At 43.1% G+C, this 26564-nt stretch overlaps 1 protein-coding gene across 3 annotated transcripts in view; it reads right to left on the bottom strand.

Moving 5' to 3' along the window:
* GUCY2C (guanylate cyclase 2C) overlaps positions 1-26564 on the bottom strand; it is a 1047636-nt gene that overhangs the window by 672236 nt on the left and 348836 nt on the right. For all 3 annotated transcript variants that reach the window (XM_077277787.1, XM_077277788.1, XM_077277789.1), the window contains exons 10-11: positions 25902-26013; positions 25736-25817 (exon numbers count right to left, since the gene is read on the bottom strand). In XM_077277787.1, the coding sequence (XP_077133902.1) occupies positions 25736-25817; positions 25902-26013 (194 nt within the window). The remainder of the gene's footprint in view (positions 1-25735; positions 25818-25901; positions 26014-26564) is intronic.

The following is a 26564-nucleotide window of genomic DNA, read 5'->3' as shown; positions in this document are numbered from 1 at the left end:
ATTTAGAGGGCACAGAGAACCACACAGCAGGTGCAGTAATAGGGACACATACGGCAGCAGCGGCTCAGTATTGGGGTATCAGGGGCAGTAATAGAGACACATATGGCAGCAGCGTCTCAGTATTGGGGTATCGGGGCAGTAATAGGGACAGATACGGCAGCAGCAGCTCAGTATTGGGGTATCAGGGGCAGTAATAGGGGCACATACGGCAGCAACGGCTCAGTATTGGGGTATCAGCAGGATGAGGAGTTTGTGCAGGTTGGGAATAGATGGCGATGGGGCTGGAATATGAGAAGTGAAACATGTCTTTGTTGTATTCTCTGCAGGTGAGTCGTTGCTGGAAGAAGTCGTCATGTCGGTCTGGGCCAGATGGAAAAGACGGGAAAAATGAACGATTCCATCAGAAAGGACGTCAGCGGTAAGACATTATCTGTAACTGTGCAGTGATCTGTTATATGTTCTGTAGGGCTGGTATCTACCACTGACCATATGGCAGTAATATCCATATTGTCTTTATATAGAAATTATCTTCAGTAACAGCGCGGTCATCTGCTGAGGTTCTCAGGGTGTATCACCGAGTTGTAATCAAGGTTACCTGGTTAGGGGCCCACTCAGAAGCTTTGCACCCCCTGGACCAAAACCCTAGCTACGCCTCTGAGAGGATGTGTCCCGTGAGGTGCAGTATATAGAGGAGGTATCCTGTGCTGTGCAGTATATAGAGGAGGTGTCCTGTTCTGTGCAGTATATAGAGGATGTGTCCCGTGAGGTGCAGTATATAGAGGAGGTGTCCTGTGCTGTGCAGTATATAGAGGAGGTGTCCTGTTCTGTGCAGTATATAGAGGATGTGTCCTGTGCTGTGCAGTATATAGAGGAGGTGTCCTGTGCTGTGCAGTACATAGAGGAGGTGTCCTGTGCTGTGCAGTATATAGAGGATGTGTCCTGTGCTGTGCAGTATATAGAGGATGTGTCCCGTGTGGTGTAGTATATAGAGGATGAGTCCTGTGCTGTGCAGTATATAGAGGATGTGTCCTGTGTGGTGCAGTATATAGAGGATGTGTCCTGTGCTGTGCAGTATACAGAGGATGTGTCCTGTGCTGTGCAGTATATAGAGGATGTGTCCCGTGTGGTGCAGTATATAGAGGATGTGTCCTGTGCTGTTCAGTATATAGAGGATGTGTACCGTGTGGTGCAGTATATAGAGGAGGTGTCCTGTACTGTGCAGTATATAGGGTACGTTCACACAGGACTTTTTTGCTGCTTTTTTTTGCTGCTTTTTTATGCTAATTTTCAGCTGCTTTTTACAGTACCAGTAAAGCCTATGAGATTTCAGAAATCTCATGCACACACGTTGGTTTTTTGTTTGATCAGTATTTTCTGCTTTGCTGCTTTTTTTGGACATAGGGCATGTCACTTCTTTCAGCGTTTTTGCTGCGTTTTTGCAGCGTTTTTTCACCCATTGACTTGAATGGGTGATGAAAAAAACGCTGCAAAAACGCTGAAAAAACGCATGTAGCATTATTTGCTGCGTTTTTTGTGCAGAAAATCATGGCCAGCAGGAAGGGATCTCACAGCCAAGAGCTTAGGGGTGTGGTTAGTGAGGTGTGAAGAGCCATTGTGAGCCATTGTGAGGTGTGAAGAGCCATTGTGAGGTGTCCTGATTGTGATCTATTGTGAGGGAGTTCCTGGTAGTAAGGTGTGAAAAATCTGCAGCAAAAATCTGCAGCAAAAAAGTCCTGTGTGAACGTACCCAAAAAACGCACCAAAAACGCACCAAAATAACGCACCAAATTAGCATAAAAAAAAGCAGCAAAAAAGTCCTGTGTGAACGTACCCATAGAGGAGATATCCTGTGCTGTGCAGTATATAGAGGATATGTCCTGTGCTGTGCAGTATATAGAGGATGTGTCCCGTGTGGTGTACTATATAGAGGAGGTATCCTGTGCTGTGCAGTATATAGAGGTGTCCTGTGCTGTGCAGTATATAGAGGAGGTGTCCTGTGCAGTATATAGAAGAGGTGTCCTGTGCTGTGCAGTATATAGAGGATGTGTCCTGTGCAGTATACAGAGGATGTGTCTCATGTGGTGCAGTATATAGAGGAGGTACCTGTGCTGTGCAGTATATAGAGGTGTCCTGTGCTGTGCAGTATATAGAGGAGGTGTCCTGTGCTGTGCAGTATATAGAGGAGGTGTCCTGTGCTGTGCAGTATATAGAGGGGGTGTTCTCTGTGGTATTTTTACATAACTGCATGGTGGGCCCCAAGCATGATTTTTCTATGTTGGGCCCAAGGTACTCCGGTCTGACGCTGTGTACACTATTAGCCGAAAGGAATTTGATTCTGAAATGTGGCCCGGTGTCTGGCCCACACTATTGGTGCAAATGATTTAGATTCTGAAATGTGGCCTGATCTCTGCCTCACACTATTAGCACAAACGATCTAAATTCAGAAATGTGGGCTGGGCTTTGTAGCTCTGGCCGCCCATGTTATTAGTACAAACAATTTAGATGCTGGAAAGTCAATTTCACACAGGATCCTTTCTATCTGAACTGTCTGACTACTTGCAGGAGCAGACTCTTTGAGCCATTACAATGAGAAAATGGCACAAAAACAACATGTCTGCTTTTTATATGGAGAGGGACATGTGACTTTGGTAGCCAATGACAGAAGCCCGTGTGTCTTAATTTTTGCCAGAGCTGTATATTAGTTCATCACTGAAAAAAATTTGAAGAAGTCAATTTCAGTGAGGCTAGTCGTGTCAAACTGGATTCCTGACCTGCCAATGAAATCCGGAATGATGAGCTGATAATTTTCAGGGGGAGAAATCCATATGGGATCGATTGCTGCAGGAGCTGCCTGGGTCCTAGGGTGCCTTGCTGGGGGTCCTTCCTCACTTCCCCAGAATAATGGGGATAGGGGAAAATATGTGTAAGTGGGTTAAGAGCTGGCTGAGGGATAGGAAACAAAGGGTGGTTATTAACCCCTTCACCCCCAAGGGTGGTTTGCACGTTAATGACCGGGCCAATTTTTACAATTCTGACCACTGTCCCTTTATGAGGCTATAACTCTGGAACGCTTTGACGGATCTTGGCGATTCTGACATTGTTTTCTCGTGACATATTGTACTTCATGTTAGTGGTAAAATTTATTCGATATAACTTGCGTTTATTTGTGAAAAAAATGGAAATTTGGCGAAAATTTTGAAAATTTTGCAATTTTCCAACTTTGAATTTTTATGCCCTTAAATCACAGACATATGTCACGCAAAATACTTAATAAGTAACATTTACCACATGTCTACTTTACATCAGTACAATTTTGGAACCAAAATTTTTTTTTGTGACGGAGTTATAAGGGTTAAAAGTTGACCAGCAATTTCTCATGTTTACAACACCATTTTTTTTTAGGGACCACATCTCATTTGAAGTCATTTTGAGGGGTCTATATGATAGAAAATACTCAAGTGTGACACCATTCTAAAAACTGCACCCCTCAAGGTGCTCAAAACCACATTCAAGAAGTTTATTAACCCTTCAGGTGTTTCACAGGAATTTTTGGAATGTTTAAATAAAAATGAACATTTAACTTTTTTTCACACAAAATTTATTTCAGCTCCAATTTGTTTTATTTTACCAAGGGTAACAGGAGAAAATGGACCCCCAAAGTTGTTGTACAATTTGTCCTGAGTACGCTGATACCCCATATCTGGGGGTAAACCACTGTTTGGGCGTATGGCAGAGCTCGGAAGGAAAGGAGCGCCATTTGACTTTTCAATGCAAAATTGACTGGAATTGAGATGGGACGCCATGTTGCGTTTGGAGAGCCCCTGATGTGCCTAAACATTGAAACTCCCTACAAGTGACACCATTTTGGAAAGTAGACCCCCTAAGGAACTTATCTAGATGTGTGGTGAGCACTTTGACCCACCAAGTGCTTCACAGAAGTTTATAATGCAGAGCCGTAAAAATAAAAAATCATATTTTTTCACAAAAATGATCTTTTTGCCCCCAATTTTTTATTTTCCCAAGAGTAAGAGAAGAAATTGGACCCCAAAAAATGTTGTGCAATTTGTCCTGAGTACAATGATACCCCATATGTGGGTGTAAACCATTGTTTGGGCGCATGGCAGAGCTTGGAAGGGAAGGAGCGCCATTTGACTTTTCAATGCAAAATTGACTGGAATTGAGATGGGACGCCATGTTGCGTTTGGAGAGCCCCTGATGTGCCTAAACATTGAAACTCCCTACAAGTGACACCATTTTGGAAAGTAGACCCCCTAAGGAACTTATCTAGATGTGTTTTGAGAGCTTTGAACCCCCAAGTGTTTCACTACAGATTATAACGCAGAGCCGTGAAAATAATTTTTATTTTTTTTCTCAAAAATGATTTTTTAGCCCCCAGCTTTGTATTTTTACAAGGGTAACAGAATAAATTGGACCCCAAAATTTGTTTTCCAATTTATCCTGAGTACGCTGATACCCCATATGTGGGGGGGAACCACTGTTTGGGCGCATGACAGAGCTCGGAAGGGAAGGAGCGCCATTTGGAATGCAGACTTAAATGGATTGGTCAGCAGCCGTCACGTTGCATTTGCAGAGCCCCTGATGTACCCAAACAGTACAAACCCCCCACAAGTGACCCCATATTGGAAACTAGACCTCCCAAGGAACTTATCTAGATGTGTTTTGAGAACTTTGAACCCCCAAGTGTTTCACTAAAGTTTATAGCGCAAAGCCGTGAAAATAAAAATTCTTTTTTTTTTCACAAAAATGATTTTTTAGCCCCCAGTTTTGTATTTTCACAAGGGTAACAGGATAAATTAGACCCCAAAAGTTGTTGTCCAATTTGTCCTGAGTACGCTGATACCCCATATGTGGGGGGGAACCACTGTTTGGGTGCATGACAGAGCTCGGAAGGGAAGGAGCGCCATTTGGAATGCAGACTTAAATGGATTGGTCTGCAGGCGTCACGTTGCATTTGCAGAGCCCCTAATGTACCCAAACAGTACAAACCCCCCACAAGTGACCCCATATTGGAAACTAGACCTCCCAAGGAACTTATCTAGATGTGTTGTGAGAACTTTGAACCCCCAAGTGTTTCACTACAGTTTATAACGCAGAGCCGTGAAAATAAAACATCTTTTTTTTCCTTTTTTTTCCCACAAAAATGATTTTTAGCCCCCCAAATTTTTATTTTCCTAAGGATAACAAGAGAACTTGGACCCCAGAAGTTGTTGTTCAATTTGTCCCGAGTACGCTGATAACACATATGTTGGGGTAAACCCCTTTTTGGGCGCACGGGAGAGCTCGGAAGGGAAGGAGCACTGTTTTACTTTTTCAACGCAGAATTGGCTGGAATTGAGATTGGACGCCATGTCGTGCTTGGAGAGCCCCTGATGTGCCTGGACAGTGGAAACTCCCCAATTCTACCTGAAACCCTAACCCAAACACACCCCTAACCCTAATCCCAACGGTAACCCTAACCACACCCCTAGCCCTGACACACCCATAATTCTAATCCCAACCCTAATCCAAACGTAAATGTAATCCAAACCCTAACCCTAACTTTAGCCCCAACCCTAACTTTAGCCCCAACCCTAACTTTACCTCCAACCCTAGCCCTAACCCTAACCCTAACCCTACCCCTAACCCTAAACGTGACTGAAATACGTGGCACTGAAATACGTGGCACTGAAATACGTGGCACTGAAATACGTGGCACTGAAATACGTGACACTTAAATACGTGGCACGTGGCACTTAAATACGTGGCACTGAAACACGTGGCACTGAAATACGTGATACGTGGCACTGAAATACGTGGCACTGAAATACGTGGCACTGAAATACGTGGCACTTAAATACGTGGCACTTAAATACGTGGCACTGAAATATGTGATACGTGGCACTTAAATACGTGGCACTGAAATATGTGATACGTGGCACTTAAATACGTGGCACTGAAATACGTGGCACTGAAATACGTGGCACTGAAATACGTGGCACTTAAATACGTGGCACTGAAATATGTGATACGTGGCACTTAAATACGTGGCACTGAAACACGTGGCACTGAAATACGTGATACGTGGCACTGAAATACGTGGCACTGAAATACGTGGCACTGAAATACGTGGCACTGAAATACGTGCAACTGAAATACGTGGTACTAAAATATGTGGCACTGAAATACGTGATACGTGGCACTGAAATACGTGATACGTGGCACTGAAATACGTGGCACTGAAATATGTGATATGTGGCACTTAAATACGTGGCACTGAAATACGTGGCACTGAAATACGTGGCACTGAAATACGTGGCACTTAAATACGTGGCACTGAAATATGTGATACGTGGCACTTAAATACGTGGCACTGAAACACGTGGCACTGAAATACGTGATACGTGGCACTGAAATACGTGGCACTGAAATACGTGGCACTGAAATACGTGGCACTGAAATACGTGGCACTGAAATACGTGCAACTGAAATACGTGGTACTAAAATATGTGGCACTGAAATACGTGATACGTGGCACTGAAATACGTGATACGTGGCACTGAAATACGTGGCACTGAAACACGTGGCACTGAAATACGTGATACGTGGCACTGAAATACATGGCACTGAAATACGTGGCACTGAAATACGTGGCACTGAAATACGTGGCACTGAAATACGTGGCACTATGACTGTCAGAAAATGTTCATTAAACGGTTAGGGGTGAGGTTAGGGGTAGAGTTAGGGTTAGGGTTTGGATCCCTTTATCATCTTGATGGTGGTGGGTGGCTTTTCAGTGTGTTTTCTGTTTTTTTTCGATAAAAATGCATGCGTTTTTAACGCAAACAAACGCATGTGCTTAAAAACGCAAGAAAATACTGCAGGTTGTATTTCTGAAAATGAACGCATGCAGAAAAAAACCGCATGCGTTTGAAAACGCGACCAAACGCGTACAAAAAAACCGCATGCGTTTTCAATGTTAAATATAGGGAAAAAACGCATGCTTTTTTTGTGCAAAAAACGCTGCAGACAAAAACGCAAGTGTGAAACCAGCGACGCTTTTTATAGCAAAAAAGTTTTTGCGTCTCCACATTTTGAGACCTATAATTTTTCCACATTTTGCTCCACAGAGTCATGTGAGGTCTTGTTTTTTGCGGGACGAGTTTACGTTTTTATTGGTAACATTTTCGGACACGTGACCGTTTTTGATCGCTTTTTATTCCGATTTTTGTGAGGCAGAATGACCAAAAACCTGCTATTCATGAATTTCTTTTGGGAGAGGCGTTTATACCGTTCCGCGTTTGGTAAAATTGATAAAGCAGTTTTATTCTTTGGGTCAGTACGATTACAGCGATATCTCATTTATATCATTTTTTTATGTTTTGGCGCTTTTATACGATAAAAACTATTTTATAGAAAAAATAATTATTTTGGTATCGCTTTATTCTCAGGACTATAACTTTTTTATTTTTTTGCTGATGATGCTGTATGGCGGCTTGTTTTTTGCGGGACAAGATGACGTTTTCAGCGGTACCATGGATATTTATATCAGTCTTTTTGATCGCGTGTTATTCAACTTTTTGTTCGGCGGTATGGTAATAAAGCGTTGTTTTTTGCCTCGTTTTTTTTTTTTTTTTCTTACGGTGTTTACTGAAGGGGTTAACTAGTGGGGCAGTTTTATAGGTTGGGTCGTTACGGACGCGGCGATACTAAATATGTGTACTTTTATTGTTTTGGTTTTTTTATTTAGATAAAGAAATGTATTTATGGGAATAATATATATATTTTTTTATTATTTATTTAGGAATTTTTTTTTATTTTTTTTTACACATGTGGAAAAAATTTTTTTTTTACTTTTTTACTTTGTCCCAGGGGGGGACATCACAGATCATTGATCTGGCAGTGTGCACAGCACTCTGCCAGATCTACGATCTGCTGTGCAGGGCTGCAGGCTTACCAAGTGTCTGCTCTGAGCAGACACTCGGTAAGCCACCTCCTTCCCTGCAGGACCCGGATGCCGCGGCCATCTTGGATCCGGGACCTGCAGCCAGGAAGGAGGTAGGAGACCCTCGCAGCAACGCGATCACATCGCGTTGCTCCGGGGGTCTCAGGGAAGCCCGCAGGGAGCCCCCTCCCTGCGCGATGCTTCCCTATACCGCCGGTACACTGCGATCATGTTTGATCGCGGTGTGCCGGGGGTTAATGTGCCGGGGGCGGTCCGTGACCGCTCCTGGCACATAGTGCCGGATGTCAGCTGCGATATGCAGCTGACACCCGGCCGCGATCGGCCGCGCTCCCCCCGTGAGCGCGGCCGATCGAGTATGACATACTATCCCATCGGTGGTCATACGGGCCCACCCCACCTCGACGGGATAGTACGTCTGATGTCAGGAAGGGGTTAATGGAGCACACTCGGACTGGGTCGCGGTTAGCAGTGGGGTACCACAGGGGTCAGTATTGGGCCCTCTTCTTTTTAACATATTTATTAATGACCTTGTAGGGGGCATTCAGAGCAGAATTTCAGTATTTGCAGATGACACTAAACTCTGCAGGGTAATCAATACAGAGGAGGACAATTTTATATTACAGGATGATTTATGTAAAATAGAAGCTTGGGCTGATAAATGGCAAATGAGCTTTAATGGGGATAAATGTAAGGTCATGCACTTGGGTAAAAGTAATAAGATGAATAACTATGTGCTTAATTCTAAAACGCTGGGCAAAACCGTCAATGAAAAAGACCTGGGTGTATGGGTGGATGACAAACTCATATTCAGTGGCCAGTGTCAGGCAGCTGCTACAAAGGCAAATAAAATAATGGGATGCATTAAAAGAGGCATAGATGCTCATGAGGAGAACATAATTTTACCTCTATACAAGTCACTAGTTCGACCACACTTAGAATACTGTGCACAGTTCTGGTCTCCGGTGTATAAGAAAGACATAGCTGAACTAGAGCGGGTGCAGAGAAGAGCGACCAAGGTTATTAGAGGACTGGGGGGTCTGCAATACCAAGATAGGTTATTACACTTGGGGCTATTTAGTTTGGAAAAACTAAGACTAAGGTGTGATCTTATTTTAATGTATAAATATGTGAGGGGACAGTACAAAGACCTTTCTGATGATCTTTTTAAACATAGATCTGAGACAGGGACAAGGGGGCATCCTCTACGTCTGGAGGAAAGAAGGTTTAAGCATAATAACAGACGCGGGTTCTTTACTGTAAGAGCAGTGAGACTATGGAACTCTCTGCCATATGATGTTGTAATGAGTGATTCATTACTTAAATTTAAGAGGGGACTGGAAGCCTTTCTGGAAAAGTATAATGTTACAGGGTATACATACTAGATTCCTTGATAGGGCGTTGATCCAGGGAACTAGTCTGATTGCCGTATGTGGAGTTGGGAAGGAATTTTTTTCCCCAAAGTGGAGCTTACTATTTGCCACATGGGTTTTTTTTGCCTTCCTCTGGATCAATATGTTAGAGCATGTTAGGTTAGGCTATGGGTTGAACTAGATGGACTTAAAGTCTTCCTTCAACCTCAATAACTATGTAACTATGTAACTAAAGGAGGAGGAATAGAGGAATGTGGGATCTTCTTCACTGCCTCAATCCGTATCGGAGGCAAGGAAGGTGTATGCCTCATCTGGTGAATAGTGTCTTCGTAACAAATGGGCCATTTTTATTTTATTTTCCCAAACCCCGGGAATGTGTGTGTAAGTGGTGCTTTTACACATGTAATGTGTGTGAATGTGTGTATAAGGTACTATTGATTATAGAAAACAGAGAGAAAAAAAAGAAGAGAGAAAAAATGTAGAAGAAACAGAAGAAAAAAATGAAAAGAAAAATCAGATGTTAAAAGTTTGTATAAAAAAAATACAGATGTTCACTACACTTAAGCCCTCAATATAAATTTACCTAACTCAAATAATTATTTTTTTTACAAAAGAAAAAGGACATCACCAACAATGTGACATACACTCCCCTAATGCACTAGCTAAAATTTTACTAAGTGCAAATACCGTATATACTCATGTATAAGCCGAGTTTTTCAGCACATTGTTTGTGCTTAAACCCCCCCCCCCTCGGCTTATACACAAGTCATTGTCCCAGAAAGACTGCGGGGGAGGGAGGGCGGGCGAGCAGAGGGTCACAGAGGCAGGAGCCGCGGCTGCGGCTAAAGCCTGTGCCCCCTGCTAAAGAGAAATTAATATTCACTGTGCAGGCAGTGAATATTCATTTCTCTTATAGTGCGCACAGTTACAGCCGCAGCCACCGTCTTCCAGCACACATCCTACTTATCTTCCCTGTGTGCCCTGGCTGCAGACATGGAGTGAATATTCATTACCTTAATGAGCTGGAGACACATGATCGCTCAACCGGAAGAGCTACTGGCACGGAACGAGATGAAGCGAGGGCACGCAGGGAATGTGAATAGGATGTGTTTTTTTTTTATAGGAACCATGCATACAAGGACAGGGATGGGAAGCCATGAATTCAAGAATAGGGGATAAGGAGCCATTCATACAAGGATAGGGATAAGGAGCCATTCATACAAGGATAGGGATAAGGAGCCATTTATACAAGGATAGGGATAAGGAGCCATGCATAAAGGGATGAAGAGCCAGGGAAGGACAGGGATGTTGGGCCATGCATACAAGGACAGGGATGTGGAGCCATGCATACAAGGACAGGGATGTGGAGCCATGCATACCAGGATAGGGATGAGGGGACAATGCATACACTGCTTATACTTGAGTCAGTAAGTTTTCCCACTTGTTTCATGGCAAAATTAGGTGCCTCGGCTTATACTTGGGTCGGCTTATACATGAGTATATAAGGTAATTATTTTTTTACAAAAAACGAATGTCACCAACAATGTGACGTACACTCTCCAAATGCACTAGAAATTTCTCTAAAACAAGATCAGTCATCACCAAACACTGTGACGCTGCCTTTGCTAACACTCTACCTTGCTACCACTAAAACTACGCTGTGCGATTTTTATTTTCTCTAAAACAAGATCAGTCATCACTAACACTGTAATGCTGGCTACGGTACCTCTAAAACTAAGCTGTACTAACTACTATTTTTTTTTCTAAAAAAAAACAATCGGTCGTCATTAACACTGTGACGCTGGCTACGCTACCTTGCTACCTCTAAAACTATGCTGTACTAACTACTATTATTATTTTTTTCTAAAACAAATATTGGATATCGCTTCCTCTGCAAAGTCCGATACGCTAACTAGCTAAAAAAATGTCTTATGCCGCAGTCTCTGATCAGCAGTGATACCGATCGGATAGCTGTGGACACAGGAAGAGCATGAATGCTCTACACAGAACGCCGCGCACATGAAAAAAGTGCAAAAGTTCCAATTTCAATTGGAAGGGGGGGTTACTAGAACAGGGATGAGGGGACTGGGACAGGGATGGGGGAGGAGCTGCTGCTGTGATCACTGATGAGTCACACTGCAGCCAGCATACAGCACAGCAGACAGATCACAGGAGGATCTTGGCAGAGCAGGACGCTGGAGTCAGAGGCAGGATATCGCAGGGGGGTCTCACTGGCCACCAATGAATGTTTGAATCAAGTTCACACAGGGGCTATACAACCACTCTGCATGCCAAATCTGAGACAAAGATGGTGTACAGGGCAATGATCACTATTTTAGATTAACACCTTTGGCAAGAAGACATTGTTCAGCCAGTCAGCGCCAAAGGGGTTAACCAAGTGAGGTGACATCATGATTACTCCACCCATTGTTATGGCTGGGATTGGTGCTGTGTTACACAGAACCGATGACAGCATGTCACATGCTTTTTTTTTACTAACTTTAGTCTCACATTGATGCGATTTGCTGGTCAGAGTTGACCAGCCAATCACAGCGATTGCTGATGCGCGGGGGGCGGGGTAATGTGCAGGGATGGTCAGCTGTCAGGAACAGCAGCCACCTTAACCTGGTCACTGCTCGATGCAGCACGGTGACCGGAAATCGTAGTGCTGTACTAGTACTGCGGTTTGCAGGAAATGTTCAAGGTAACATGAAAAAAACAGTATGGCTAAAGGGGCTTTTCCCATTGCAATCAGTCATACATTTATTCAAATAATATTTGAAACAGTTTTAATGTGGATTTAGGATCAGAATCTATTTCTAAATCCCCGTACAAAAACTGTGTGAACTTCCCATGAGGCTACATTCCCAAGATGAGTATTTGGTGAGTTATAATGTTGGAAATTTTCTGCACCTATTGGCTAAAGTAGGTTACTTGCATTTTTTAGTGCACTTGTTTACATGCATTTTTATTGCGTTTTTCATGCTGCTGTTTATGTCTTTTTGGTATGTGCTAGGTGTCAAGTTACCGCCACTGCACAGGTGGAATCTCGAACCATGTCTGCTGCGGTCTCCCATTCTTCTCCAGCCGCAATGGAGCCTGCTCAGCAGAAACGTCCGTCCTAGCGTCTGGCTCAAGCAGATACTGTGTGTTTAGTTACAGTTGTCTTTCCAGGCACAGCCTTTGTAACCAGCATTCATCTGCGGCGAGCAGACGTTCTAGGAACAAAGTCCTGCTTTTCTTCTACTGAGCATGCCCACGAGATGACCTCTCATTGGAGGTGGGGGTCACATGCTCAGGTTCTGGAGCATCTCCGATTGGATCACTAGGAACGTCCCGGAAGGCTACAGCTATAAAAGGTTTGCATGGCCGCTCAGCCATGAGCTAGTATAAAACTGAAATTTTGTGTGTGTGGATGTATGACTGAATCTGGTGAAAGCTCCTTAATCATTCCCATCCCTAGTGTTGTTGAAAGTACTTGGGTGATTGAGCTACCTAGCGCCAGACTGTGCCATCCAGCACTAGGCAGAAGCTACAGCGTCGTGCGCAATCAGTGCGCTTTCCTGACCCTAGTTAAGGTGGTTAGTGGTGTCCGCCAGAGCAGCGCTGTATGCACTCAGTGCCGTAAATGTTTTAGTTAGTCTTGTCCTGACAACCGGTCAGTGTAGTGTGGGAATTCCCGCTTGGACTCCGCATCTGACTCGGCGTCCTCAGGCGCTGGCTCAAAAGCCACCGAGGGTCAGAGCGAGTCCAATCACCAGTTTAGTGGGGGTGATTCATAGGGATCCCACTAGCATCTTTCAGCTGCACCCTGTGACTGCTAACAGGGCGCAGAGTATATTTGGCGACTCTGTGAAGCAACAGAGTTCGCTTCCATTCACACTGGGTGAGGTCTAAACCCACGTGTGAGCAAGCTTCCATCCGCCATTACTCAGCAGCAGGTTCCATCTCTGCACGGTGGACTCCGGGCTGCGAAACGCACCTCTTATCTCCCTTTATATTATTTGGTGCGTTCTGCTAGCCCTAACAGTATATCATGTTTTAAGCAAAGCTGCTCTTTTTGTTATTTTCTAGTATTTGACTTTGACAAAAGGTTATTGATATAGTCATGTGCAGATTACATGTGCTTTGTACCTGTGAATTTTCAGCATCTAAGGAATTCTATAGGGAAAATCTGCACATAAAACTCAGTGAACCCACGAGAGAAATTCCCGATTTGAAACACTGCTCTGTTTTTGCACTGTCAGTTTTTGCAGCATAAAAAAGGACAGTGGGCATGAATCCCATCCACTTTGCTGGAACTGGAAGATGTTACATCTTTGATTTAGCATTAATACGTAGTGTCAGAAACTCACTAAAACTTATCATGGGCAAACAGCTTTGGAGAGCTGATTGGTGGAGGTAAGAGTTCTGTAAGTAGAATTTGTACCTACATTCGATATGCCATAAATGTCACAAAAGGTAATAAACCTTTAATTTTTAGTGTAGCCCCGGATTGATTTGGCATGACTATGTGGCCCCTGGGCCCAAAAAATTGTGCATCCCTGATGTACAGCAACTGATATTTGTAGTCAAAAAAATGTATGGCACATTCAAAATTAAAAAAAATTATAAATGACTTATTGAAACCATATAGAAAACACATGTCAAATGAAAAATTACATGGCATACCGACACATTTCTGGTGCACACATCACCCTTAGTCCTACTATGAGTAAGAGCAATGTATGCATTAGTCCGAGATTTTTTTACTCCAAATGTGCTATTAGTTTTTAGATTACTTCACTTTCAATTTAAATCTACTGAATATTAACTATTGAAAATCACACATTGATTTTGAAGTGTGGCTCGGCAGAAAGAGAAAACTTATGAAAATGGGCTGGAAAAATATGATGGTACCCTTAACTTACAGGAAATCTGTCACCATATTTTCCCTATCTAAATTATTAATATGGGCATGAAGGATATGGAAAGCTGATAAGAGTGATTTATGTGTGCCTCATATCAGATGTCTTGTAGATAAATCATCTTTTATCGCTTGATATAAATGACCTTTTCCAGGCTCTGGGAGTGATGGAAGAGAGCTCTGCCTCCAGAGCTGAGTTTACATGAAAGGGAGTTACCAGTGTAATGTGTGATGGCCCCACTCTGCTCTCCTGATTTCACTGCAGAGCTGTATGTGATTATACCTGACACAGGCTCCTCTCAGCATCAGCCTCCATATCACAGGCAGACAGGGCTGCAATATTGTTACAATACAGCAGAGGTCAGAGAGAAGCAAAAATTTGTTTGCAAAAAGACAATTTTCATTTCTCCTGTTCGGTGTTAGTTACCATATTTTTCGGACTATAGGACGCACCGAACTATAAGGCGCACCCAGGTTTTAGAGGTGGAAAATAGGGAAAAAAAATATTTGAAGCAAAAAAATGTGGTAAAATATTTAATAACATAAATAACATACTATTATATGTAGTGTTATTACATATAATAGTATGTTATTATGTTGGAAGCTGCGGGACCAGTGTGGTGTCTGTACAGTACTATGTGAAGATGCTGGAGGGTGAGTATAAGAATGGGGGCACCGGGCTTATATTGAAAGCACCACTCCAGCACTGCAAAATAACACTGGAGTGCTGCTTTAAAATCCCATGGGAGAACTATAACTCCCAGCATGTCCTGCAGATCCTATGACATGCTGGGAGTTATAGTTCACCACAGGAGTGGCAGAGTGCTTTATTGTGTATTGTAAAGACTAACCTCTTAATTGTGGCAGCCTGCCTGTGGTGAGGTAAAAGCATCCCATGACTGCACACAGAGCCCTCCCTCTTGTTGCCTCTCCACAGCACAGGTTATGAGGAAGCTGCAGATTCTAGTGGGGAGCCTGAAGGACCTGTGATGATGTCAAGAAGAGGGAGGGCTCTGAGCTGCCATGTGATGCTCCAGCCCGCCCACTTCTGACATCATCACAGGTCCTCTTTGTGCACAACACTCGGCGTCCAAGCATGGCAGGCAGGTACGCAGCGATCTCCTCTCTCCTCTGGCCCCTGCAGCTGCCTCCTCCCCAGGACACACAAATCTCCCTAGCTGCTGCAGGAGTCAGCAGCTGAGGAAGCCATGTGTGTCGCTGCTTAAGTGCAGCATTCATTTGCTGCTCCCGGCTCACCGCTCAGCTGATCGGTGGGCGGGGAGCAGCTAAATATTCACTGCACTTAATCAGCGGGACCATGTGCTTTCCCCAGCAGCTGATTCCGGGCAGCGGGGACATCCTGAAGTGGGATAACAGTGCGATCCCACTCACTGCTGCCACCCTCCCCACATGCTATATCCGTACTATAAGATGCACCCACACTTTCCTCCCAAATTTGGAGGAAAAAAGTGCGTCTTATAGTCTGAAAAATACGGTACTTGTCTCACACTGGTAACTCTCCCTTCATGTAAAATAAGCTCTGAAGGCTGAGTTACTGTATTTTCAGGACAGTGTTCTCCTCATAGTCCTGGGAGAGGTCATTTATGTAAAGTTGTAACAGATGATTTATCACCAAAAAGACAACTGATATGAGGCATACAGGGATGACTTTTTTCAGCAGCCTATAACATATATGTTCAAAATAATAGTTTAGATATGTCAAATGTGGTGACAGATTCTCTTTAATATTTTGTTGAACAACCTTTTGAGGCAAACACTGTAATCGATTTCTGTAACTCTTAATGAGACTTCGGCACCTCTCCACTGGTATTTTGACCTACTCATTGTGAGAAAACTTCTCCAGCTGTCTCAGATGTGACAGTGACTTCTCCAGGCTGCGAGCTCCTTCCACACATGTACAACAGGATTTAGATTAGGGCTCATAGAAATCATTTTAGAATAGTCTAATGCTTTGCTGTGTGTTTTGGATCATTATCCTCTTGGAGGGCCAATGACCAGCGACTCAGTCCAAGCTTTCTTGGTCACTCATTTGCAGTGATTGCCTCAAAAGGTTGTGCAACAAAATATTAAGTTAACGGTGCCAACCATTTTAACCCAGATGTTATCTTTGATAGTTTTTTTTCTTTTTTCGGCTGAATCACAATTCAAAAGCAATGTCTGATTTTTAGTGTTGAGTGATACCGTCCGATACTTGAAAGTATCGGTATCGGATAGTATCGGCCGATACCCGAAAAGTATCGGATATTGCCGATACCGATACCCGATACCAATACAAGTCAATGGGACACCAAGTATCGGAAGGTATCCTGATGGTTCCCAGGGTCTGAAGGAGAGGAAACTCTCCTTCAGGCCCTGGGATTCATATTACTGTGTAAAATAAAGAATTAAAATAAAAAATATTGATATACTCACCTCTCCGGAGGCCCCTGGACATCACCGCTGGTAACCGGCAGCCTTCTTTGCTTAAAATGAGCGCGTTTAGGGCCATCCATGACATCACGGCTTCTGATTGGTCGCGTGCCGCTCATGTGACCGCCACGCGACCAATCACAAGCTGCGACATCATTCTCAGGTCCTAAATTCCTAGAATGAGGAGTTTAGGGCCTGAGAATGAAGTCACGGCTTGTGATTGGTCGCGTGGCGGTCACATGAGCGGCACGCGACCAGTCAGAAGCCGTGACGTCATGGAAGGCCCTAAACGCGCTCATTTTAAGCAAAGAAGGCTGCCGGTTACCAGCGGTGATGTCCAGGGGCCTCCGGAGAGGTGAGTATATCAATATATTTTATTTTAATTCTTTATTTTACACAGTAATATGGATCCGATACCGATTCCCGATACCACAAAAGTATGGGATCTCGGTATCGGTATTCCGATACCGCAAGTATCGGCCGAAACCCGATACTTGCGGTATCGGAATGCTCAACACTACTGATTTTCATTAGTTGATATTCAGTAAAATTAAATTGAAAATTACCTTTGTCATGTTCAAGTTATTTCAGTAAACATTGTGGGTTTTTCTAACTTTAACCCTGAGAATGAAGTCACGGCTTGTGATTGGTCGCGTGGCGGTCACATGAGCGGCACGCGACCAATCAGAAGCCGTGACGTCATGGAAGGCCCTAAACGCGCTCATTTTAAGCAAAGAAGGCTGCCGGTTACCAGCGGTGATGTCCAGGGGCCTCCGGAGAGGTGAGTATATCAATATTTTTTATTTTAATTCTTTATTTTACACAGTAATATGGATCCGATACCGATTCCCGATACCACAAAAGTATCGGATCTCAGTATCGGTATTCCGATACCGCAAGTATCGGCCGATACCCGATACTTGCGGTATCGGAATGCTCAACACTACTGATTTTCATTAGTTGATATTCAGTAAAATTAAATTGAAAATTACCTTTGTCATGTTCAAGTTATTTCAGTAAACATTGTGGGTTTTTCTAACTTTAACCCCTTAGTGGCAGAGCCAATTTGGTACTTAATGACCGAGCCAATTTTTACAATTCTGACCACTGTCACTTTATGAGGTTATAACTCTGGAACGCTTTAACGGATCCTGCTGATTCTGAGATTGTTTTTTCGTGACATGTTGTACTTCATGCTAGTGGTAACATTTCTTCGATATTACTTGCGATTATTTATGAAAAAAATGGAAATATGGTGAAAATTTTTTAAATTTTGCAATTTTCAAATTTTGTATTTTTATGCCCTTAAATCAGAGAGATATGTCACACAAAATAGTTAATAAATAACATTTCAGACATGTCTACTTTACATCAGCACAATTTTGGAAACAAAATTTTTTTTTGTTAGGGAGTTATAAGGGTTAAAATTTGACCAGCAATTTCTCATTTTTACAACACCATTTTTTTTTAGGGACCACATCACATTTGAAGTCATTTTGAGGGGTCTATATGATAGAAAATAACCAAGTGTGACACCATTCTAAAAACTGCACCCCTCAAGGTACTTAAAACCACATTCAAGAAGTTTATTAACCCTTTACGTGCTTCACAGGAACTCAAACAATGTGGAAGGAAAAAATGAACATTTAACTTTTTTTGCAAACACTTTAATTCAGAACCATATTTTTTTATTTTCACAAGTGTAAAAACAGAAATTTAACCATACATTTTGTTGTGCAATTTCTCCTGAATATGCTGATACCCCATATGTGGGGTAAACCACTGTTTGGGCGCACCGCAGAGCTTGGAAGAGAAGGAGCGCCGTTTTACTTTTTCAATGTAGAATTAGCTGGAATTGAGATCGGATGCCATGTCACGTTTGGAGAGCCACTGATGTGCCTAAACAGTTTAAACCCCCCACAAATGACACCATTTTGGAAACTAGACCCCTTAAGGAACTTAACTAGATGTGTGGTGAGCACTTTGAGCCCCCAAGTGCTTCACAGAAGTTTATAACGTAGAGCCGTGAAAATAAAAAATCGCATTTGTTTACACAAAAATGATATTTTCGCCCACAAATTCTTATTTTCACAAGGGTAACAGGAGAAATTAGACCACAAAAGTTGTTGTGCAATTTCTCCAGAGTACGTCGATACCCCATATGTGGGGGTAAACCACTGTTTGGGCGCACCGCAGAGCTTGGAAGAGAAGGAGTGCCGTTTTACTTTTTCAATGTAGAATTGGCTGGAATTGAGATCGGACGCCATGTCACGTTTGGAGAGCCCCTGATGTGCCTAAACAGTGGAAGCCCCCCACAAGTGACACCATTTTGGAAACTAGACCCCATAAGGAACTTAACTAGATGTGTGGTGAGCACTTTGATCCCCCAGGTGCTTCACGGAAGTTTATAACGTAGAGCCGTGAAAATAAAAAATCAAATTTTTTCTCCAAAAATGATATTTTTGCCCCAAAATTTTTATTTTCCCAAGGGTAACAGGAGAAATTAGACCACAAAAGTTGTTGTGCAATTTCTCCTGAGTACGTTGATACCCCATATGTGGGGGTAAACCACTGTTTGGGCTCACTGTAGAGCTTGGAAGAGAAGGAGCGCCGTTTTACTTTTTCAATGTAGAATTAGCTGGAATTGAGATCGGATGCCATGTCACGTTTGGAGAGCCACTGATGTGCCTAAACAGTTTAAACCCCCCACAAATGACACCATTTTGGAAACTAGACCCCTTAAGGAACTTAACTAGATGTGTGGTGAGCACTTTGAGCCCCCAAGTGCTTCACAGAAGTTTATAACGTAGAGCCGTGAAAATAAAAAAATCGCATTTGTTTACACAAAAATGATATTTTCGCCCACAAATTCTTATTTTCACAAGGGTAACAGAAGAAATTAGACAACAAAAGTTGTTGTGCAATTTCTCCTGAGTACGTTGATACCCCATATGTGGGGGTAAACCACTGTTTGGGCTCACTGCAGAGCTTGGAAGAGAAGGAGCGCCGTTTTACTTTTTCAATGTAGAATTAGCTGGAATTGAGATCGGATGCCATGTCGCGTTTGGAGAGCCACTGATGTGCCTAAACAGTTTAAACCCCCCACAAATGACACCATTTTGGAAACTAGACCCCTTAAGGAACTTATCTAGATGTGTGGTGAGCACTTTAAACCCCCAGGTGCTTCCCGGAAGTTTATAACGTAGAGCCGTGAAAATAAAAAAGTCGCATTTTTTCTACAAAAATGATCTTTTTGCCCCCAAATTTTTATTTTCACAAGGGTAACAGGAGAAATTAGACAACAAATGTTGTTGTGCAACCTCTTCTGAGTACGTCGATACCCCATATGTGGGGGTAAACCACTGTTTGGGCGCACTGCAGAGCTTGGAAGAGAAGGAATGCTGTTTTACTTTTTCAATGTAGAATTGGCTGGAATTGAGATCGGATGCCATGTCGCGTTTGGAGAGCCCCTGATGTGCCTAAACAGTGGAAACCCCCCACAAATGACACCATTTTGGAAACTAGACCCCTTAAGGAACTTATCTAGATGTGTGGTGAGCACTTTAAACCCCCAGGTGCTTCACGGAAGTTTATAACGTAGAGCCGTGAAAATAAAAAATCCTTTTTTTTCACTCAAAAATGATTTTTTAGCCTGCAATTTTTTATTTTATCAAGGGTAACAGGAGACATTGGACCACAAAATCTGTTGACCAGTTTGTCCTGAGTACGCTGATACCACATATGTGGGGGGAGGGCACTGTTTGGACACCCATCAGGGCTCGGAAGGGAAGGAGCACCGCTTGGAATGCAGACTTTGATGGGATGGTCTGCAGGTGTCATGTTGCATTTGCAGAGATCCTGATGTACCTAAACAGTAGAAACCCCCCACAAGTGACTCCATTTTGGAAACTAGACCCCCCAAAGAGCTTATCTAGATGTGTGGTGAGCACTAGGAACCCCCAACTGCTTCACAGAAGTTTATAATGTAGAGCCATGAAAATAAAAAAAATCATATTTTTTCCACAAAAATGATCTTTTCACCCCCAAATTTTTACTTTCACAAGGGTAACAGGAGAAATTGGACCCCAAAATTTATTGTGCAATTTATGCTGAGTAGGCTGATACCCCATATGTGGGGGATAAACCACTGTTTGGGTGCATGGCAGAGCTTGGAAGGGAAGGACCGCCGTTTTAGAATGCAGACTTTGATAGAATGGTCTGCAGGCATTATGTTGCGTTTGCAGAGCCCCCGATGTACCTAAACAGTAGAAACCCCCCATAATTGACCTCATTTTGGAAACTAGACCACCCAAGGAACTTATCTGGATGTGTTGTGAGAACTTTGAATGCCCAAGTGCTTCACAGAAGTTTATAATGCAGAGTCGTGAAAACAAAAAAAAATATTTTTTTCACAAAAAATATTTTTTTAGCCCCCCAATTTTTATTTTCACAAGGGTAACAAGAGAAATTGGACCACAAAAGTTGTTGTCCAATTTGTCCTGAGTACACTGATACCCCATGTGTGGGGGGGGACCACTGTTTGGGCGCATGGCTGAGCTCGGAAGGGAAGGAGTGCCGTTTTGGAATGCAGACTTTGATAGAATGGTCTGCAGGCATTATGTTGCGTTTGCAGAGCCCCCGATGTACCTAAACAGTAGAAACCCCCCACAAGTGACCTCATTTTGGAAACTAGACCCCCCAAGGAACTTATCTAGATGTGTTGTGAGAACTTTGAATGCCCAAGTGCTTCACAGAAGCTTATAATGCAGAGTCATGAAAACAAAAAAAAATATTTTTTTCACAAAAAAGATTTTTTTTAGCCCCCCAATTTTTATTTTCACAAAGGTAACAAGAGAAATTGGACCCCAAAAGTTGTTGTCCAATTTGTCCTGAGTACACTGATACCCCATGTGTGGGGGGGACCACTGTTTAGGTGCATGGCTGAGCTCGGAAGGGAAGGAGTGCCGTTTTGGAATGCAGACTTTGATAGAATGGTCTGCGGGCATTATGTTACATTTGCAGAGCCCCAGATATACCTAAACAGTAGAGACCCCCCAGAAGTGACCCCATTTTGGAAACTAGACCCCCCAAGGAACTTATCTAGATGTGTGGTGAGAACTTTGAATGCCCAAGTGCTTCCCAGAAGTTTATAATGCAGAGTCGTGAAAATAAAAAAATATTTTTTTTCCACAAAAAAATATTTTTTAGCCCCCAAGTTTTTATTTTCACAAGGGTATCAGGAGAAATTGGACCCCAAAAGTTGTTGTCCAATTTATCCCGAGTACGCTGATGCCCCATATGTGGGGGTAAACCACTGTTTGGGCGCACGGCAGAGCTCAGAAGGTAGGGAGCACCATTTTACTTTTTGAGCACAAAATTGGCTGTGGCGTTTAGAGACCCCCTGATGTACCTAAACAGTGGAAACCCCCCAATTCTAACTCCAACCCTAACCCCAACACACCCCTAACCCTAATCCCAACCTGATCCATAATCCTAATCACAACCCTAACCCCCAAATCACCCCTAACCCTAATCCCAAAGCTAACCATAACCCTAATCAAAACCCTAAACTCAACACCCCCCTAATCCTAATCTCAACCCTAACCTCAAAATCTAACCCTAATCCCAATACACCCCTATCGTTAATCCCAACCCTAGCCTTAACCCTAATCCCAAACCTAACCCTAATCCCAAATGTAACCCTAATGCCAACCCTAATCCAAATCCTAATCCCAACTCTAACCCTAACTTTAGCCCCAACCCTAGCCCTAACCCTAACTTTAGCCCAAACCCTAACTTTAGCCCTAAACCTAGCCCCAACACTAAACCCTAACTTTAGCCCCAACCCTAGCCCTAACCCTAGCTCTAACCCTAATCCTAGCTCTAACCCTAACCCAAGCCCTAACCCTAAGGCTATGTGCACATGTTGCGGATTTTGCTGCCGATCCGCAGCGTTTCCGCAGCTGTGGGTCTGCAGCAGTTTCCCATGAGTTTACAGTACAATGTAAACCTATGGGAAACATAAAACGCTGTGCCCATGCTGCGGAAAAAAACACACGGAAACGCAGCGGTTTACATTCCGCAGCATGTCAATTCTTTCTGCTGATTCCGCAGCGGTTTTACACCTGCTCCATAATAGAAAACCGCAGGTGTAAAACCGCAGTGGAATCCGCACAAAAACCGCGGTACATCCGCGATAAATCCGCAGGAAAAACGCAGCGTTTTGGTCCTGCGGATTTATCAAATCCGCTGCGGAAAAATCCGCAGAGAACCATTCTATGTGTGCACATATCCTAACCCTACCCCTAACCCTAACCCTACCCCTAGCCCTAACCCTAACCCTACCCCTAACCCTACCCCTAACCCTAACCCTATTTGGAAAATAGAAATTCATACATTTTTTTCATTTTATTATTTTTTTCTTACTAAGGGGGTGATAAAGGGGGGGGTTATTTACTATTTTTTTTATTTTGATCACTGTGATAGGATCTCACAGTGACCAAAATAAAAAAAGAGGAAGAATTTTTTTTTGCCGGCCGGCAGATCATGGCGGGCGCACTGCGCATGCGCCCGCCATTTTCTTACCGGAGCAAGAAGCCGGCGGCCAGCAGAAGAAGCAGTAGGACCCAGGGACACCGGTAAGTATAACAGGGTCCCTGAATCCCCCTATTTCTCTGTCCTCTGATGTGCGATCACATCAGAGGACAGAGAATGACATCGCTTTTTTTTTTTTTTGCGGTCGCCGGTAAACAGTTAATTACCGGCGATCGCAAAACAGGGGTCGGTAAAAACCGACCCCGATCATGTTCTTTGGGGTCTCGGCTACCCCCGGCAGCCGCCATTATTTCCCCGGAAAAAGATGGCGGCGCCCATCGGGAGCCACGAGGAGCACCGGGGGAGGTAGGTGAGTATTGGGGGGCTATCGGGGGCTATCGGGGACCACATTTCTCTGTCCTCCGATGTGCGATCACATCGGAGGACAGAGAAATTAAATGGCAAATCGCGTTTTGTTTTTTTATGTTGCGACCGCCGGTAAACGGTTAATTACCGGCGATCGCAACTCGGGGGTCGGTAAAAAACCCCCGAATCATGTTCTCTGGGGTCTCGGCTACCCCCGGCAACTGAGACCCCAGAGAAAATCCGACTCGGGGGGGCGCTATTCACTTTTTCCACAGCGCCCTTAATTAACGGCGCTGTGGTTTAAGTACCCTTAGCGGCCGCCGTTAAAAGGCGTATCGGCGGTCGTTAAGGGGTTAACAGAAGGTATCAACCATTTTGTCCATGTTTATATTCACAAAAAAAGATTTAATCATAAGAGCATTGAATCTGTGGAATAGATTACAACAGGAGATGGTCACAACAGTGATCAATTGTGGCTTCAAAAAAGGATTACGGTATATAATTTCTTAGAACAAAATAACATTAAAGAATGTGAAAACATATCAAATTTTTATTTGACATTGATCCAATCTGTTCTCCATCTGGGATAAGGAAACAAAGGTTTCCATTTTATGGTAGATATGTTTATGCCTTATGATTCTTTTTTATTTTTATTTTTTTAGAAAAAAGTTCTAAAGTTTACCCACACCTTTTACCATTGTTCAAATCTTTTCCCATTCCTTGGTTCAAATAGATGGTCTTGTGCCCTTTTTCAACTGTGCTTATTATGTACGTTAATCGAGACTCGTACTCTACAGTATTATTCATCTGTGTAATAGAGTCTCTATTACAGTTCCCAAAATATACTATTACTGTATATATAGTGAGATTTTTCTATTAGTGAAACAGGCAATTATGAAATGCTTGTAGCCGTTTAACTGCAAAATCTTTGGTGTAAAAGCTCCCATACAAATTAAACTAATATTTGCCAAACCCATAGATATTGCTGGGTATTGCTGATGTTCTATTGCTTATGGGGCAGCCAGTTGATGGTCGGGAGAGATATCAATTGTATATGTCTGATTTCAGACTGCCAATCATATGTTTTCCGGGAGATAATCAGCTGGCTGATGTGTTAGGGTACCGTCACACAGTGCCATTTTCATCGCTACGACGGCACGATTCGTGACGTTCTAGTGATATCGTTACGATATCGTTGTGTCTGACACGCTACTGCGATCAGACATCACGCTGAGAATCGTACGTTGTAGCAGATCGTTTGGAACTTTCTTTCGTCGCTTGATCACCCGCTGACATCGCTGGATCGTTGTGTGTGACACCGATCCAGCGATGTGTTCGCTTGTAACCAGGGTAAACATCGGGTAACTAAGCGCAGGGCCGCGCTTAGTAACCCGATGTTTACCCTGGTTACCAGCGTAAACGTAAAAAAACCAAACAGTACATACTTACATTCCGGTGTCTGTCCTCCGGCGTCTCAGCTTCTCTGCACTGTGAGCGCCTGCCGGCCGGAAAGCGAGCACAGCGGTGACGTCACCGCTCTGCTTTCCGGCTATGGCGCTTACACAGTGCAGAGAAGCAGAACGCCGGGGGACAGACACCGGAATGTAAGTATGTACTGTTTGTTTTTTTTACGTTTACGCTGGTAACCAGGGTAAACATCGGGTTACTAAGCGCTGCCCTGCGCTTAGTAACCCGATGTTTACCCTGGTTACCCGGGGACTTCGGCATCGCTCCAGCGCCGTGATTGCAAAGTGTGACCGCAGTCTACGACGCTGGAGCGATAATCATACGACGCTGCGACGTCATGGATCGTGCCGTCGTAGCGATGAAAATGGCACTGTGTGACGGTACCCTTAGTTGGCAGATAGCTCATAGAGAATACATGAGCACTTGGCTGAGCGAGCACTCCAATGTATGGGGGAGTTGGCTAAGATGGCTGTCAGCCAAATGATTGGCCGAATTATTGTTTTTCAGAAAGCCATTTAATGTGTATGGCCAGCCCAAATGTGGTTCCCTGTTTATTTGTTTACAGAAATGATAAAGCATTATTCTACCTTACTAAAATAAATACAATATGTACTCAGGTACTGGTGATCACAGTATCTTAAACATTGTGACTCCACATTTCAAGGTAAACACATTTATCTTTGTGGGATTAACACCTACCTGAAGACAAGAAGAGCAATGATAAGAATAAGTATTATAGCTGCTGTTAATGTGAACACTGCGATTGTCATGATGTTAGGGCCTACAATAAAATAAAAATATATATATTTATATATTCACTGGTTGTAATATAGTTGAAAAGAACACATAATTCAGGTGAACTTACCACTTGCTGGGACATCACTAGGAAGTTTCTGATTCTTCCATACAAATTCCGGTGCATTGTCTAATACTTTGGTTTCATTCGTACTAGTGTCAAACTGGAGATATTCTTTATACTAAACAAAATAGAGGATTTAGTGTAAATGGAACATTACACTGGTCAACACAAAAAAATAATCAGCAAAGGTAATATGTTTGTTTTATGGAGTTTGATGTGCTGATTCAAAAAATATGCTTAGTTTTGCTCTATCACATAAAGTTTCTGAGATAGATGTATTTTTGTTTTTACGTTATTTCTGCATTTTCAATGTACACACATGGTCAAATTTGTTGGTACCCCTCGTTTAATGACAGAAAACCCACAATGGTCACAAAAATAACTTGAATCTGACAAAAGTAACAATAAATAATAGATCTATGAAAATGAACGAATGAAAGTCAGACATTGCTTTTCAACCATGCTTCCATGCAATTTAAAAAAAAAGAAAACTCATGAAATAGGCCTGGACAGAAATAATGGTACCCCTGAAAATAATGTGACAAAAGGGACATGTTAAATCAAGGTGTGTCCACTAACTAGCATCACAGGTGTACAATCTTGGAATCTGAGTGGGCCTGCATATAGGACTACAGATACTCATTGTGCTGTTTGGTGACATGGTGTGTA

Source organism: Ranitomeya variabilis, chromosome 8, assembly GCF_051348905.1.
Source record: "Ranitomeya variabilis isolate aRanVar5 chromosome 8, aRanVar5.hap1, whole genome shotgun sequence".
In the NCBI taxonomy this organism is placed as follows: domain Eukaryota; kingdom Metazoa; phylum Chordata; class Amphibia; order Anura; family Dendrobatidae; genus Ranitomeya; species Ranitomeya variabilis.
This window is presented reverse-complemented; position numbering and strand designations above follow the sequence as displayed.